Source organism: Podarcis melisellensis (assembly GCF_964234715.1).
Source record: "Podarcis melisellensis genome assembly, chromosome: 16".
NCBI classification, from domain to species: Eukaryota; Metazoa; Chordata; class Lepidosauria; order Squamata; family Lacertidae; genus Podarcis; species Podarcis melisellensis.
Genome location: NC_138533.1, coordinates 27,215,575 through 27,226,928, shown reverse-complemented (window position 1 = coordinate 27,226,928; position 11,354 = coordinate 27,215,575). Strand labels below are relative to the sequence as shown.

The 11,354-nt window shown below is 51.7% G+C and overlaps 2 protein-coding genes across 2 annotated transcripts; one reads left to right on the top strand and one right to left on the bottom strand.

Moving 5' to 3' along the window:
• The first annotated feature begins 1,775 nt into the window (after nt 1-1,775).
• LOC309359594 (glutathione S-transferase theta-1-like) lies at nt 1,776-6,634 on the top strand. The gene is made up of 5 exons (XM_081893502.1): nt 1,776-2,652; nt 4,062-4,149; nt 5,110-5,260; nt 6,081-6,257; nt 6,409-6,634. Exons 1-5 carry the CDS (start codon nt 2,541-2,543, stop codon nt 6,607-6,609), a joined length of 729 nt encoding a protein of 242 aa, XP_081749628.1. The 5' UTR covers nt 1,776-2,540; the 3' UTR covers nt 6,610-6,634.
• A 2,709-nt stretch (nt 6,635-9,343) lies between these two features.
• LOC309359615 (D-dopachrome decarboxylase-like) lies at nt 9,344-11,132 on the bottom strand. Its single transcript, XM_081893535.1, has 3 exons — nt 10,915-11,132; nt 10,650-10,825; nt 9,344-9,656 (listed from the first exon to the last, which is right to left on the bottom strand). The coding sequence occupies exons 1-3, from the start codon at nt 11,020-11,022 to the stop codon at nt 9,584-9,586; spliced, it is 357 nt and encodes a 118-aa protein (XP_081749661.1). The 5' UTR covers nt 11,023-11,132; the 3' UTR covers nt 9,344-9,583.
• Nucleotides 11,133-11,354: the final 222 nt, after the last annotated feature.

Sequence of the window (11,354 nt, the reverse complement as noted above, 5' to 3'; positions counted from 1 at the left end):
AGTCAGAGCACAGGATCCCCAACCTGTGAAACTTCCTGTGCTAGCCAGCCTGGCACTGCCTTCTCTGACTGGCAGTGGCCCTCCCAGGCAGGGTGGGCTCTTCCCCAGTCCAGAGCTGGGCCCCACAGCCCCATGGTCCCTCTCTATCCGCAACAGCAGCAAAAGGAAATAAATGTGGTAGGGAAGGAGAGGGAGCAAAGACAGTTTGAAAGGCCATAGGGCAGGGTGGGAGGGCCAGGAGGGGAGGTTGGAAACTAGGGCTGAAGCGTCTGGGGCCAGATCTGTCAACACACACCTTGCCAGTCAGACTATGCCCCCTTCCCCGAAGAACGGGAGGCCTTCGAGGGTCAGTTTTCTAGCCTGTAGCTGAGCACCCCTCATTCCCTCCAGGCTCATGGGGTAAAGCCACCATGGCAGGGAATGTGCAGCAGGGTCCATTTTTTGGAAGGGAGGGGAGCAGACTCCAAGGGTGCTGACTCTGGAGGCCCCAATTCAGGGGTCCTTGGGTACAGGGGCAGTATCCAGCACCTCTGCTACTGGTTCAAGTGATCTTGCCAGGCCCTGGTTGGAGTTGGGTGCCCAAGGGGGAGAGGGGGTCACAGAGGGGAGGGCTATTGATGGCTACTAGGCCCATAGCTGTCAATCTTCCCTTTTTGGGGGGAAATTCCATTATTCCAGCGCTGTTTCCTGCTGCTTCCCGCTGCTATCCTGGATTGTTAGATATCCCGTAGACTGTCCCTGGGACAGGTGAGGCTGCTGATCCCTTATTTTCAATCTGAAAGTTGACAGCTATGACTAGGCCTGATGGCTATGCTTAGCATCCATGCTTGGAGGCAGCAAGGTTGCAGGTTTGATCCCTGTATGGGATCAAATCCTGCTTGGGGGTTTCACATTGAGGTCACATTGAGGACAGGATCATAGCTGTCAACTTTCAGATTTGAAAATAAGGGATCAGCAGCCTCGAAAATATGGGACCAGCAGCCTCACCTGTCCCGGGGATAGTCTACAGGATATCTAACAATCCAGGATAGCAGCGGGAAATGGCGCTGGAATAAGGGAATTTTCCACCCAAAAAAAGGGAAGGTTGACAGCTATGGACAGGATGCTGAACTCTGATTGGTCATGAAGGCTCTTCTTCTGGTCTTGTGACCGGGGCATGGCAGCACTTTCGCCCCCCATTCTGTGCCAGCCACCTATGGCAGTTAGAGCAAATGGGCTTTGGGGGTACCAGCCCACATTGGCTCACTTTGGAGACACAGAAGTCAACAGGTCTTCTATGGCAAGTCTTCCCACGTGAGAGCGTCATCGGCCAGCCACACACTGCAGAGGTTGATATATCCTGGACATTGTGTGAAGGAGCCGATGGCTTCTGTGAGGGAGGTGATGCTGTGGACGTGACAAAAATAGCCGCCAACCGCTTTTCTCACCTCACAGTGTTGGCGGTGGCCATCTTGATCCCAGAGAAACAGGGAAAGAGAAGCGGGTGAAGGGGTGTCTTTGCAGTCACAGAGGTCTAAAAGCCAGGCAAGCATGTTGAGTTTTACATGGGAGAAATATGTCACCCACTCCTCCTGGTAGATTCTGCAAATAAAATAGTTTTTTTTTTAATCAAGAAGGAATGGAAGGAGCGGACAAGCAGAAATGGCCCCAGGGAGCTCACAGGCCACATTTCTGAGGCTATTTCTCATTTTTCTGTATGATTCTGACAGAGGAGAGTCCCACTTTTGGAAATAATAATAATAATAATAATAATAATAATAATAATAATAATAATAATAATAATATTTTATTGTTTATATGCCACCAATCTCTGGACAGCTTCCAACAAATTAAACATAGTAAAACAGCAAACATGGGCTGCCCTTCTAAAATTCAGATAGTTAATTCCTTGACACCTGACGGGAGGGCATTCCACAGGGCAGGCATAATTACCAAGAAGTCTTGCTTCCCCTTTCCTGCCCAGCTGACATTCACTGAACCTTTTCATACCTGGGACCCACCTTTAACCTAAACGTGTTTGGGAACCCAGTTCTTTATTTTTTTACTGCAACATAAAGGCCATTACTTAACAACACAAGGGTACTGTGGCATTTCTTCATTTTGCAACACCAGTTTGTGCTGCTGCTGTGACCCACCCTCCCTTAGGGGTCCCAGTCTGCAGGCTGAAAGCCAGTCCTTTAAAAACAGGACCAGAGTCCTGGCACCTGCCAAGTTTCCTTCATCAATGCCCCCCCAGGGCAGAAAAGAGGGACCCAGCACCTAAATGCCCTCTCTGCCCCCCCCCGCCCCACAAAGCAGAACCAATAGCAGACTGGAGCCAGGCCAAAGAGTGGCCCACCTGAGCCCAGGTAGCAGAACACCTGGGCCTCTCGTGATTGGCTGGCTATACCTTCCCTAGAACAGGTTGTTTACTCCGCAGGCCAATTGGAGGCTTAGGAAGATGTTTCTGTTGGGGGTGGGGCTTGAGGGCCCCTCAGACGCAGCTGGAATCTCCCATCAAGTCACCGGGCCGGCCCACCCGCTACTGACATAACCTCACCATGGTGCTAGAGCTCTACCTAGATATGCTCTCCCAGCCCTGCCGGGCGGTCTACATCTTCACCAAGAAAAACAACATTGCTTTCATGATGAAGAACATCGAGATGCTTAAAGGTAACTGGGATTTTTGGGGAGGGGGATTCCTATTGTCCCTTTTTCCTGCTCCGTGACCCAATACAGTAACACCCTTCCCCAGAAGGTTTTTCTGGAACTTCGCCTTTCCCCTGACCTTCTTTCTAGACCCACCTTGGAAGCACAGTGTGTGGGGAGAGAAAGTGCCGCCTTCCCTCCCTCCCCCCCCCCCTGGTTTGCAGCTGCGGGGGACCAGAGGGAAGGAAGAATTCAGCACACTCGCTCAAAATCACAATGGACACAATTGGTCTCTTCTATAGGCTGCCCCTATGGAGGAGGCATGGGATGCGGGTGGCGCTGTGGGTTAAACCACAGAGCCTAAGGCTTGCCGATCAGAAGGTTGGCAGTTCGAATCCCCGTGACAGGGTGAGCTCCCGTTGCTTGGTCCCAGCTCCTGCCAACCTAGCAGTTCGAAACCACATCAAAGTGCAAGTAGATAAATAGGTACCGCTCCGGCGGGAAGGTAAACGGCGTTTCCGTGCGCTGCTCTGGTTCGCCAGAAGCGGCTTAATCATGCTGGCCACATGACCCGGAAGCTGTACGCCGGCTCCCTCGGCCAATAAAGTGAGATGAGCGCCGCAACCCCAGAGTCGGCCATGACTGGACCTAATGGTCAGGGGTCCCTTTGCCTTTATGGAGGAGGCAAAAGCTCATGCTCTGCCATGGTATATAATGGAGCCTTACTGTGCAGAAGAAGTCTACCTTTGAGCCATTGGTTGCTAGGAGGAAACAGCAGATGAGGTTGGTGGGCTGTCTTCATTACCTGCTTAGAAGCTTCCCAAAGGGATGGAAAGGGGTGGGGGTGGGGGTCCCATCCAGCAGGACTCTTTTTTTTTGTTATTTCCCCACTCAACCCTCTTGAATGCAAAGCCTTGTCAAATTTTGTAAGGGGTTGTGATGGTCTCCGATTAAGCCCTCAGCCCATATGGGTGTCCCCTGGCTTCAGGCACCAAAGTGCTCCTTTTGAACATAACCCATCAGACCAGGCAACAGAGTTAATCAGCCAAAAGATGTAAGGTTGGAGAGGAGGAGGAGGAGGAGGAGGAGGAAGCAAAGTGCAAAATCCTTGTCAAATTGACAGAAGCACTGCTCTTGTAAAGTAGGGGCATCTTCCTCCAGCGGCTGGCCACAAGTCTCCCCCTCTCCCAGGGAAGAACTTGGAACCTGAACTGTGTCACCAACTGCCAGAGGATGTAAACAAATCCATTCCCATTTTGGGAGCTGCTCTGTAGCTTAAACACCTCCAAGGATCTCCCACTAGATGGTGTATCTGCATGGATTTTAATTGTTCACAGCTTTGGAAGCCAACCTGCATTAGGGGGGAAAAGAGGGTGCAGATTTCTGCGGGGCCTCATTGAGTAATATTTCTGCTTCTATTTTATCCCTTTCAGGACAACAGTTTAGTGAAGATTTTAACAAGGTCAACATCTTAAGGAAAGTACCAGTTCTGAAAGATGGAGACTTTACTTTAGAAGAGAGGTGAGAGCTCAGCATGTGTGTGTAAAAAATTACCGTATTTTTTGCACTATGACTCACTTTTTCCCTCCTAAAAGGTAAGGGGAAATGTGTGTGCGTCTTATGGAGCGAATGCAGGCTGCGCAGCTATCCCAGAAGCCAGAACAGCAAGAGGGATTGCTGCTTTCACTGCACAGCGATCCCTCTTCCTGTTCTGGCTTCTGAGATTCAGAATATTTTTTTTCTTGTTTTCATCCTCCAAAACTTGTGGTCTGGTGCGTCTTATAGAGCGAAAAATACGGTATATCCCACCCATCTGGCTGGGTTTCCCTAGACACTTTGGGTGGCTTACAGCATATATAAAAACACAACCAAACATCAAATGTTAAAAAAAAAATCCTATACAAGCAGCAAACCAACCAATAAATCAATAGAAACCAATAATAATAACAATAATAAACAGTTTAGAGTTATGCCCAAATTAAAATGACCACCAACCCCAACTAAACATTTAACTAACACCAACCCGACAAAAACAAAACAGATACAGTGGTACCTCTGGTTACGAACGGAATCCATTCCGGAAACCGCTCATAACATAAGGCACGCTTTCACTAATGGGGCCTCCCGCTGTGTGCACGCCTCTGGTATGCGATTTCTGCTCGCATCCTGGGGCTAAGTTCACAACCAGGAGCAGCTACTTCCGGGTTAGCGGAGCTTGTAAGCTGGAGCGTGTGCAACCAGAGGCGTTCGCAAGAAGAAGTACCACTGTAGATAGAGAGAGAGAGAGATAGATAGATAGATAGATAGATAGATAGATAGGAAAATGAATAAAAGAATTTGGACCACCTGCTGCTTCCTCCTCCTCTCTCCCTCCCCCCCAATCTCTGTGGGGCAATTTACACCTACCTGGCTAAGGTTATTACCTTAGGAAAGGTGTCCCTGGCAAGGATGCTCCTCCAAGTCTGCCTTTTGGCCCCACAGCACCGCCATCCTCCTTTACCTGACCCGGAAGTACAACACACCCAGCCACTGGTACCCACCAGATATGAAGAAGCGGGGCCGCGTCGATGAGTTCCTGGCTTGGCAGCAAAGCACCATCCATGTCAGCTGCTCCAAGATCTTCTGGCTCAAGGTGAGGTTGTGGCTCGGTCCCTCTGCAAGGCTTGGCTGGTCCCGTACTCCATGGAGTTTGGCACCCAGTGCAGTGTCTCTTGTTTATTTGATTGATTTTATATACCATCCTATACCCGCAGCTCTCAGGGCAGTCTACAAATTTTGTGACACCAACAAACATCTTAGGGGCAAGACCCAACCGCTCAAACTGTAGGAGAGCGCCTGGTTGGGCTGTGAACGAGTCTCTGACATTTGCCTGACCAAACGAACCCATTTTGGAGGGCAGATATGCCCCCGTGACAGTATGCTGTTGGGGCCTCGTAATGTGAAGTGAAGGACATAAGGCAGGAGTTGGTAATGCAGGTGAACTGTGCACAAGCAAGCTGCCAGCTAGCTCTGTTGAGGCTCTTTTTATTGGCACAATATGCAAAACCAGGCAGATACATTTTGGACTGTGACTTTTACACATCTTCCAATCACAAGATTGAGGGGTGGTACAAGGTTATTTTGGCACCTGTTTCCACCGCGTCACTTTCCCCTTGCACAATGTAAGGCGAAGGAGACAAAGGTCACAGACAGGGCACAGCAGACCACTAAGAGAGCAAAAGGTTAGATAGAGGGCAAGATGTTCAGACTGCTGTGGGTTTGTCTGGGGGGTGGGGTGTGCTCCGCACCCCAAGGTCACGCGTGCAGACAGCTGAGGCTGCCCACGGGCGGAGGTGTGCTCCACACCCAGCGATCATTCCTACAGTAGTGTTATTCTCTTGTGGTTTGTCCCCACCCCCACCATGGCTCCATTTCTGGATTTTGACCTTTGGTGCCTTTTCATTGTGGGGCAGGTAGTGATCCCCATGTTCATCAATCAGCAACTGCCTCCTGAGAAGCTCCACGATGTCACAGAGGACCTAACCACCAACCTGCAGAAGCTGGAGGATAAGTTCCTGAGGGACCAACCCTTCCTCATTGGTACCGAGATCTCCCTGGCGGACCTGGTGGCCATCGTGGAGCTCATGCAGGTCAGCCCTGGGGAAATCAAAGGAAAAGGAGTCTTCCCTCTCCTGCTCGAGGGCTTCCTTGAAAGGGGACCTTCCTGAAGGTCTTTGGGGTGGACATCAGGAGGAACAGTGGAGACTGATGACTGCATGTGCCCCCTCTCACCCTCTCCAGTGCATGGGAGCCGGCTGGGAAACCTTCGAGGGCCGACCCAAGCTTCAGGAGTGGCGCAAAAGGGTTGAGGTGTTCCTGGGCAAGGAGCTATTTGCGGAAGCGCACGCACGGATCCTGAACAATCAAGAGATGAGGAACATGACCATTGACCCATCACTCAAAGTCCAGCTGAAGCCCTTTCTCTTGAAGATGATGAAATAAAATGGGCACTACAAGCTCCTCCCTCTGCTCTGGTATTTCTCAATTCCTGGGTTTTTCCGCTTTGCCCTGTCAGGGAGGGGGGTCCACGTTTTCTGCCACGAGGTGATTGGTTGTTATGCACATGCGAAAGAACTCACTGACACCTTTTGCAAATTAAATGTAGAAAAAAAAATAACCTGAAATGCTGCAAAAAGAATAATCCTAGAATAATAAATCAAGCAGTTTTGCAAGCAGTGAATTCAAAGTACAGTGGTACCTCTGGTTACATACTTAATTCATTCCAGAGGTCCGTTCTTAACCTGAAACTGTTCTTAACCTGAAGCACCACTTTAGCTAATGGGCCTCCCGCTGCTGCCGCACTGCCGCTGCACGATTTCTGTTCTCATCCTGAAGCAAAGTTCTTAACCCGAGGTACTATTTCTGGGTTAGCTGAGTCTGTAACCTGAAGCGCCCCTAACCCGAGATACCACTGTACAAATTGTGGAATTTGGGGAGATTTTGATGAGGGCAAGGAATGAAAGAGGCCTCGGTGATCTCATTATGCTTTCAGGGGGCATAGCTTGAAATGAGGGACATCAGACGGAAAACAACCACAAAAGGCTTTTGATGTACAGTAATTTAAAGTTTCTGCTCATCAGTTCTCGATGGATCACACTGTGTGTGTGTCTGTGTGTTGGTTCTATGCGAGAAAGACCTCTGGAGGAAGATCCGTCCCATCACAATTGTAGAGTTTGCAGAAAGGCTTTCATAACCACATGGAACTGCCTGCAAATATTTGGCGCTTTCTTGGCTGGGTACCATTGTGAGCATCTGTTAGATAGGGAGGGAGGGGAGCAGGAATGTGAGAAGAGGGTGTGGCAGATTGGTATGGGCTGGGCCCAGGTGCAGGGCACCTTTGCCAAGTCTCCTGGGCTCAGTGCTTCTCACTGTAGCGTTGAGGGCTTTTTTTTTGCCTTTACCTAAAGCATCCTCCCCATAACCACTGAGGCATGTGTCTGCCTCATCCTCATTTTAAAGGGGAACTGAAGCCAACATAAAGTGACCACCTTGGATAAAATGATCCCCATTTAAGTCCCCGATGGAGTTTGCCCTTTTCTTTCGTCAATGCTGTTTCACAGAAAACCAAAAAGGGCAGGTGGGGAGACTGCTTTTCGGTTCCTGGTTCCTGGATGATACCTGGAAATTTGCTCAACGGCAACTAATGTTTCTAGATGACCCCTTTGGGGAGGGAGCGGGGATTGGCAGGTCAAGTCCCTGCCCCTCTCAGATTTGCTGGTTGTCCCCAGAGCCATTTCCCACCCATGTATCTCTACCTGTGTGAAGCAGCTCAAAGAACGAGTGAGCGAGGGGCTCTTTGCCAGCACATGTAGACCCCTAGAGCTGTGGGCCCCTTTCCCTGCTTCCTGATCTATCAACAGAAGAGCCACAGCTCAGTGGTAGGGCAGCTGCTTTGCATGCAGAAGGTGCAGTTTCAGTTCTCCAATGGCATCTCCAGGTAGGGCAGGGAATGTTCCCTAGAGAGCCACGGCTGCCAGTCAGTGCGGACAATACTGAGGTACATGGTCATGCTTTGTATGTTCCATCCCACGTTCAAAACCTTGCTCTGAAGCGCAGAATCACACCCTCCAGCCAGTGGTGGACTTTGGGCTTTAACATTTCAGCCGTGTGCAATGCCAAAATTCAGCTCAGCACCCAATGCAGGCAAACCGGTCGCACTCACCTAAATCTACCTCTGTTCCAGCTATGGGAACATAAAACTCTACCAGGAACAATGTCAGTGACATTGGAAGAGTCTGCCGTGCTTTGCAGGGCTCAGCCAGGGGCTCTTTGGGTCAGGAGTCTGCAACACTTCCAGCTGCCCCCTTTTTCAGGAAGCTGTTGCATTGTGGGTCTTTCTACAGATTCCTGCAGTAGGTGAGGTGGTTTTCGAGGATGGTTAAAAGCTGTGTACTCCCAGCTACATTCAGGCTTTTTTCTTTTTAAACCTTGGTAAAGCAGCCAAAGGGACACAGGTGGCGCTGTGGGTTAAACCACAGAGCCTAGGACTTGCCGATCAGAAGGTCGGTGGTTCAAATCCCTGCGACGGGGTGAGCTCCCGTTGCTTGGTCCCTGCTCCTGCCAACCTAGCAGTTCAAAAGCACGTCAAAGTACAAGTAGATAAATAGGTACCGCTCCGGCGGGAAGGTAAACGGTGTTTCTGTGCACTGCTCTGGTTCGCCAGAAGCAGCTTAGTCATGCTGGCCACATGACCCGGAAGCTGTACACCGGCTCCCTTAGCCAATAAAGCGAAATGAGCGCCACAACCCCAGAGTTGGCTACGACTGGACCTAACGGTCAGGGGTCCCTTTACCTTTTTAAAGCAGCCAAACACTTTGTGGGGATGGGGGATTAATGCATAATGCTATGCTCAAGAGAGACCTTGGCCAGCTCTACCAAGTGGAGAGTTTACTTTTTAGAGAATAGGTAAGCAGTAAAAGGGTGAGCATAAAAATGACCTTGAGGTTTCATTGCCCTTTTGGAAGGGGAGGGGAGGAAACCCTGGATCAAGAGGCAAAGCTGCAGTGACTGTTTTGGCTTCTCTCCAATTATGATTCCTGCCTCTGGCACCTACCTGCCAGCAAAGTGCTTTACAACCCTTCTGACCCTCGTGATAATAACTCTGGGGCTTTGGCCTTATATTCCCTGCAGTCATGGCTGAACAGAAGGCTGAGTCTCATCTTCAAGAAACAAGCACTGGAAGGGAACACATGTGTTTTTTAATTGTTCATGGGATGTGATTCGATGGCTTTTCGAGAAAACAAAGACACGTAAAAGAGAACTCCCACTGCGGCAGAGAGAGCTCAGGCAAAATGAAGGGTGGTGGGACAGCAAAAGACCTTTTTGAGAAGTGGGTCTGAAGAGAAAATGAGTAACTCCCCTTCCCCCCAGAGCTGGTGGGGATGTTGGCACCGGTCTTCAGGGGTCTTTAGCCAACTCACAAGAAAGTCATGACCGTCCCATTCTTGCCAATCTGCCAAGGTTCCAGTGGGTAAAATCGGATGTTGATCCTGTGGGGGTGGGAGAAGATATGGAAAGTCACGGCAGGTGGTGAAGAAAGGCACCCAAGGTTGTGTAAGACAGTGGCAGCCCCTGCCACAGAAAGTGTCATCCAATCCTTTCCCTGCCTTGTACTCTGCACCCTTTGCCCAGGAAGAGGGCACCACTGGGATTGGTTTTCTTCCTGAATGCTTGGGGAGCAGCAGGTGCCAACTTGAAGAAAATTGGGGGGGGGCAGTTAAGCCCTGCATAATCACATGGTGTGGTGAACACCCCCCTTTGAATGGCAATGCCGATCCACTGGGGGGGCAGCCCCCTAATAATAATAATTTAATATTTATACCCTGCCCATCTGGCTGGGCTTCCCCAGCCACTCTGGGCGGCTTCCAACAATATATTAAAATACAGTAACACATCAAACATTAAAAGCTTCCCTAAACAGGGCTGCCTTCAGATGTCTTCTAAAAGTCTGGTAGTTGTTGTTCTCTTTGACATCTGGTGGGAGGGCATTCCACAGAGCGGGTGCCACTACCGAGAAGGCCCTCTGCCTGTTTCCCTCAAATATTTTATTGGGGGGCGCAAACCTATTCCATGGGTATAGCCAGGATTTTTTTTTGGGGGGGGAAAGAACTTTGTTAGCGGAGCAGAACTGACACCATTGATCTGTTACTTAAGTATTCCCATTGTTTTACTTGATTGGGGGGGGCGACTGCCCCCCAGGCAACACCCATGGACCCCTCGGCCCCTAGGAGTTTGCTCCTACGGAGGAGGAGGCAGTCACAGCGTTTCAAAAGCTGCTGAGGCGGGGTTGGGAGCAGCTTCTTCTAGTTGACTATAGCCTTCCTCCCGCCATAGAGGAAAGGCGGCGAGGAGGGAGGAGAAGTGGGCGCGCTCTGGAAGCTGGAGGTCACCCAAGGAGAGCGCGTTGGCGGCGCTCGGGATTGCCAGGAGCTCCCTCGCCTTCCAGGCCTCGATCCTCCCTCCCTCCCTCGGTCCAGACTCGCCTGTCGGGGCCGAGGCCCAGCTCCTTGGTGAGGAAGTCGAAGAGGCGGGCGCTGTGGCCCTTGTTCTGCTCGGCGGTGCCCACCACGCCGATGGAGGAGACGACCAGCTGGGCGCATGGAGCCGCCGACCCCGACAGCACCATCGCCGCGTCGCTGCGCACCGTCACGTTCACCCGCTGAGACCCAGAGGAGGGAAAAAAGACAGTGAGTCTCTGCCGGGATCCCGATCCCTGCGCCCCCGGGGTGGTCGGCAGCGCCCCCTCACCTCCTGGGGCTTGTCCAGGATGGTGGCCACGGCGGCGCACAGCTTGGCCGGCAGATCGCGGGGCAGCTGCGCCGCCGGGAGGCTCGTCTCCAGCTCCACAAAAGGCATCGCGGCTCAAGAGAGGCGGTGATGCGGGTACCGGGTCCCTTTGCGCGGCCGCCGCTGCCTCCTCCTCCTCCGGACTTCGGCATTGGCTACGCGGGGAGACTCGCCCCCTCCGGACCGGCCCCCTTCGGGGCGGGGTCGCAGCTCCCGGCGCTGGGAGGAGCCGAGCGGCTGCGGGACACGGCGGGCAGAGCCCCGTGTTCTCCTCCCCTCCCCGGAGACGGTTTCCTTAAGGGGCTTGCAGGCAGCAACCCGTCGGCGAGCCCCGGATGCTGCCAGTCCGTGCAGGCAGCACGGAGCCCGATGGAGCCCCGGAGTAGGATTCCCGTGCTCCG

Bases quoted from the DNA above. Each gene is read 5' to 3' on its own strand.
- LOC309359594 (XM_081893502.1), top strand. From the start codon at position 2,541: ATGGTGCTAGAGCTCTACCTAGATATGCTCTCCCAGCCCTGCCGGGCG. The intron at 4,150-5,109 runs GTGAGAGCTCAG...TTGGCCCCACAG, and splicing joins GACTTTACTTTAGAAGAGAG to CACCGCCATCCTCCTTTACC. The intron at 5,261-6,080 runs GTGAGGTTGTGG...ATTGTGGGGCAG, and splicing joins CCAAGATCTTCTGGCTCAAG to GTAGTGATCCCCATGTTCAT.
- LOC309359615 (XM_081893535.1), bottom strand. From the start codon at position 11,022: ATGCCTTTTGTGGAGCTGGAGACGAGCCTCCCGGCGGCGCAGCTGCCC. The intron at 10,826-10,914 runs GTGAGGGGGCGC...TCTGGGTCTCAG, and splicing joins TCCTGGACAAGCCCCAGGAG to CGGGTGAACGTGACGGTGCG. The intron at 9,657-10,649 runs GCGAGTCTGGAC...CCACCCCCACAG, and splicing joins CTGGGCCTCGGCCCCGACAG to GATCAACATCCGATTTTACC.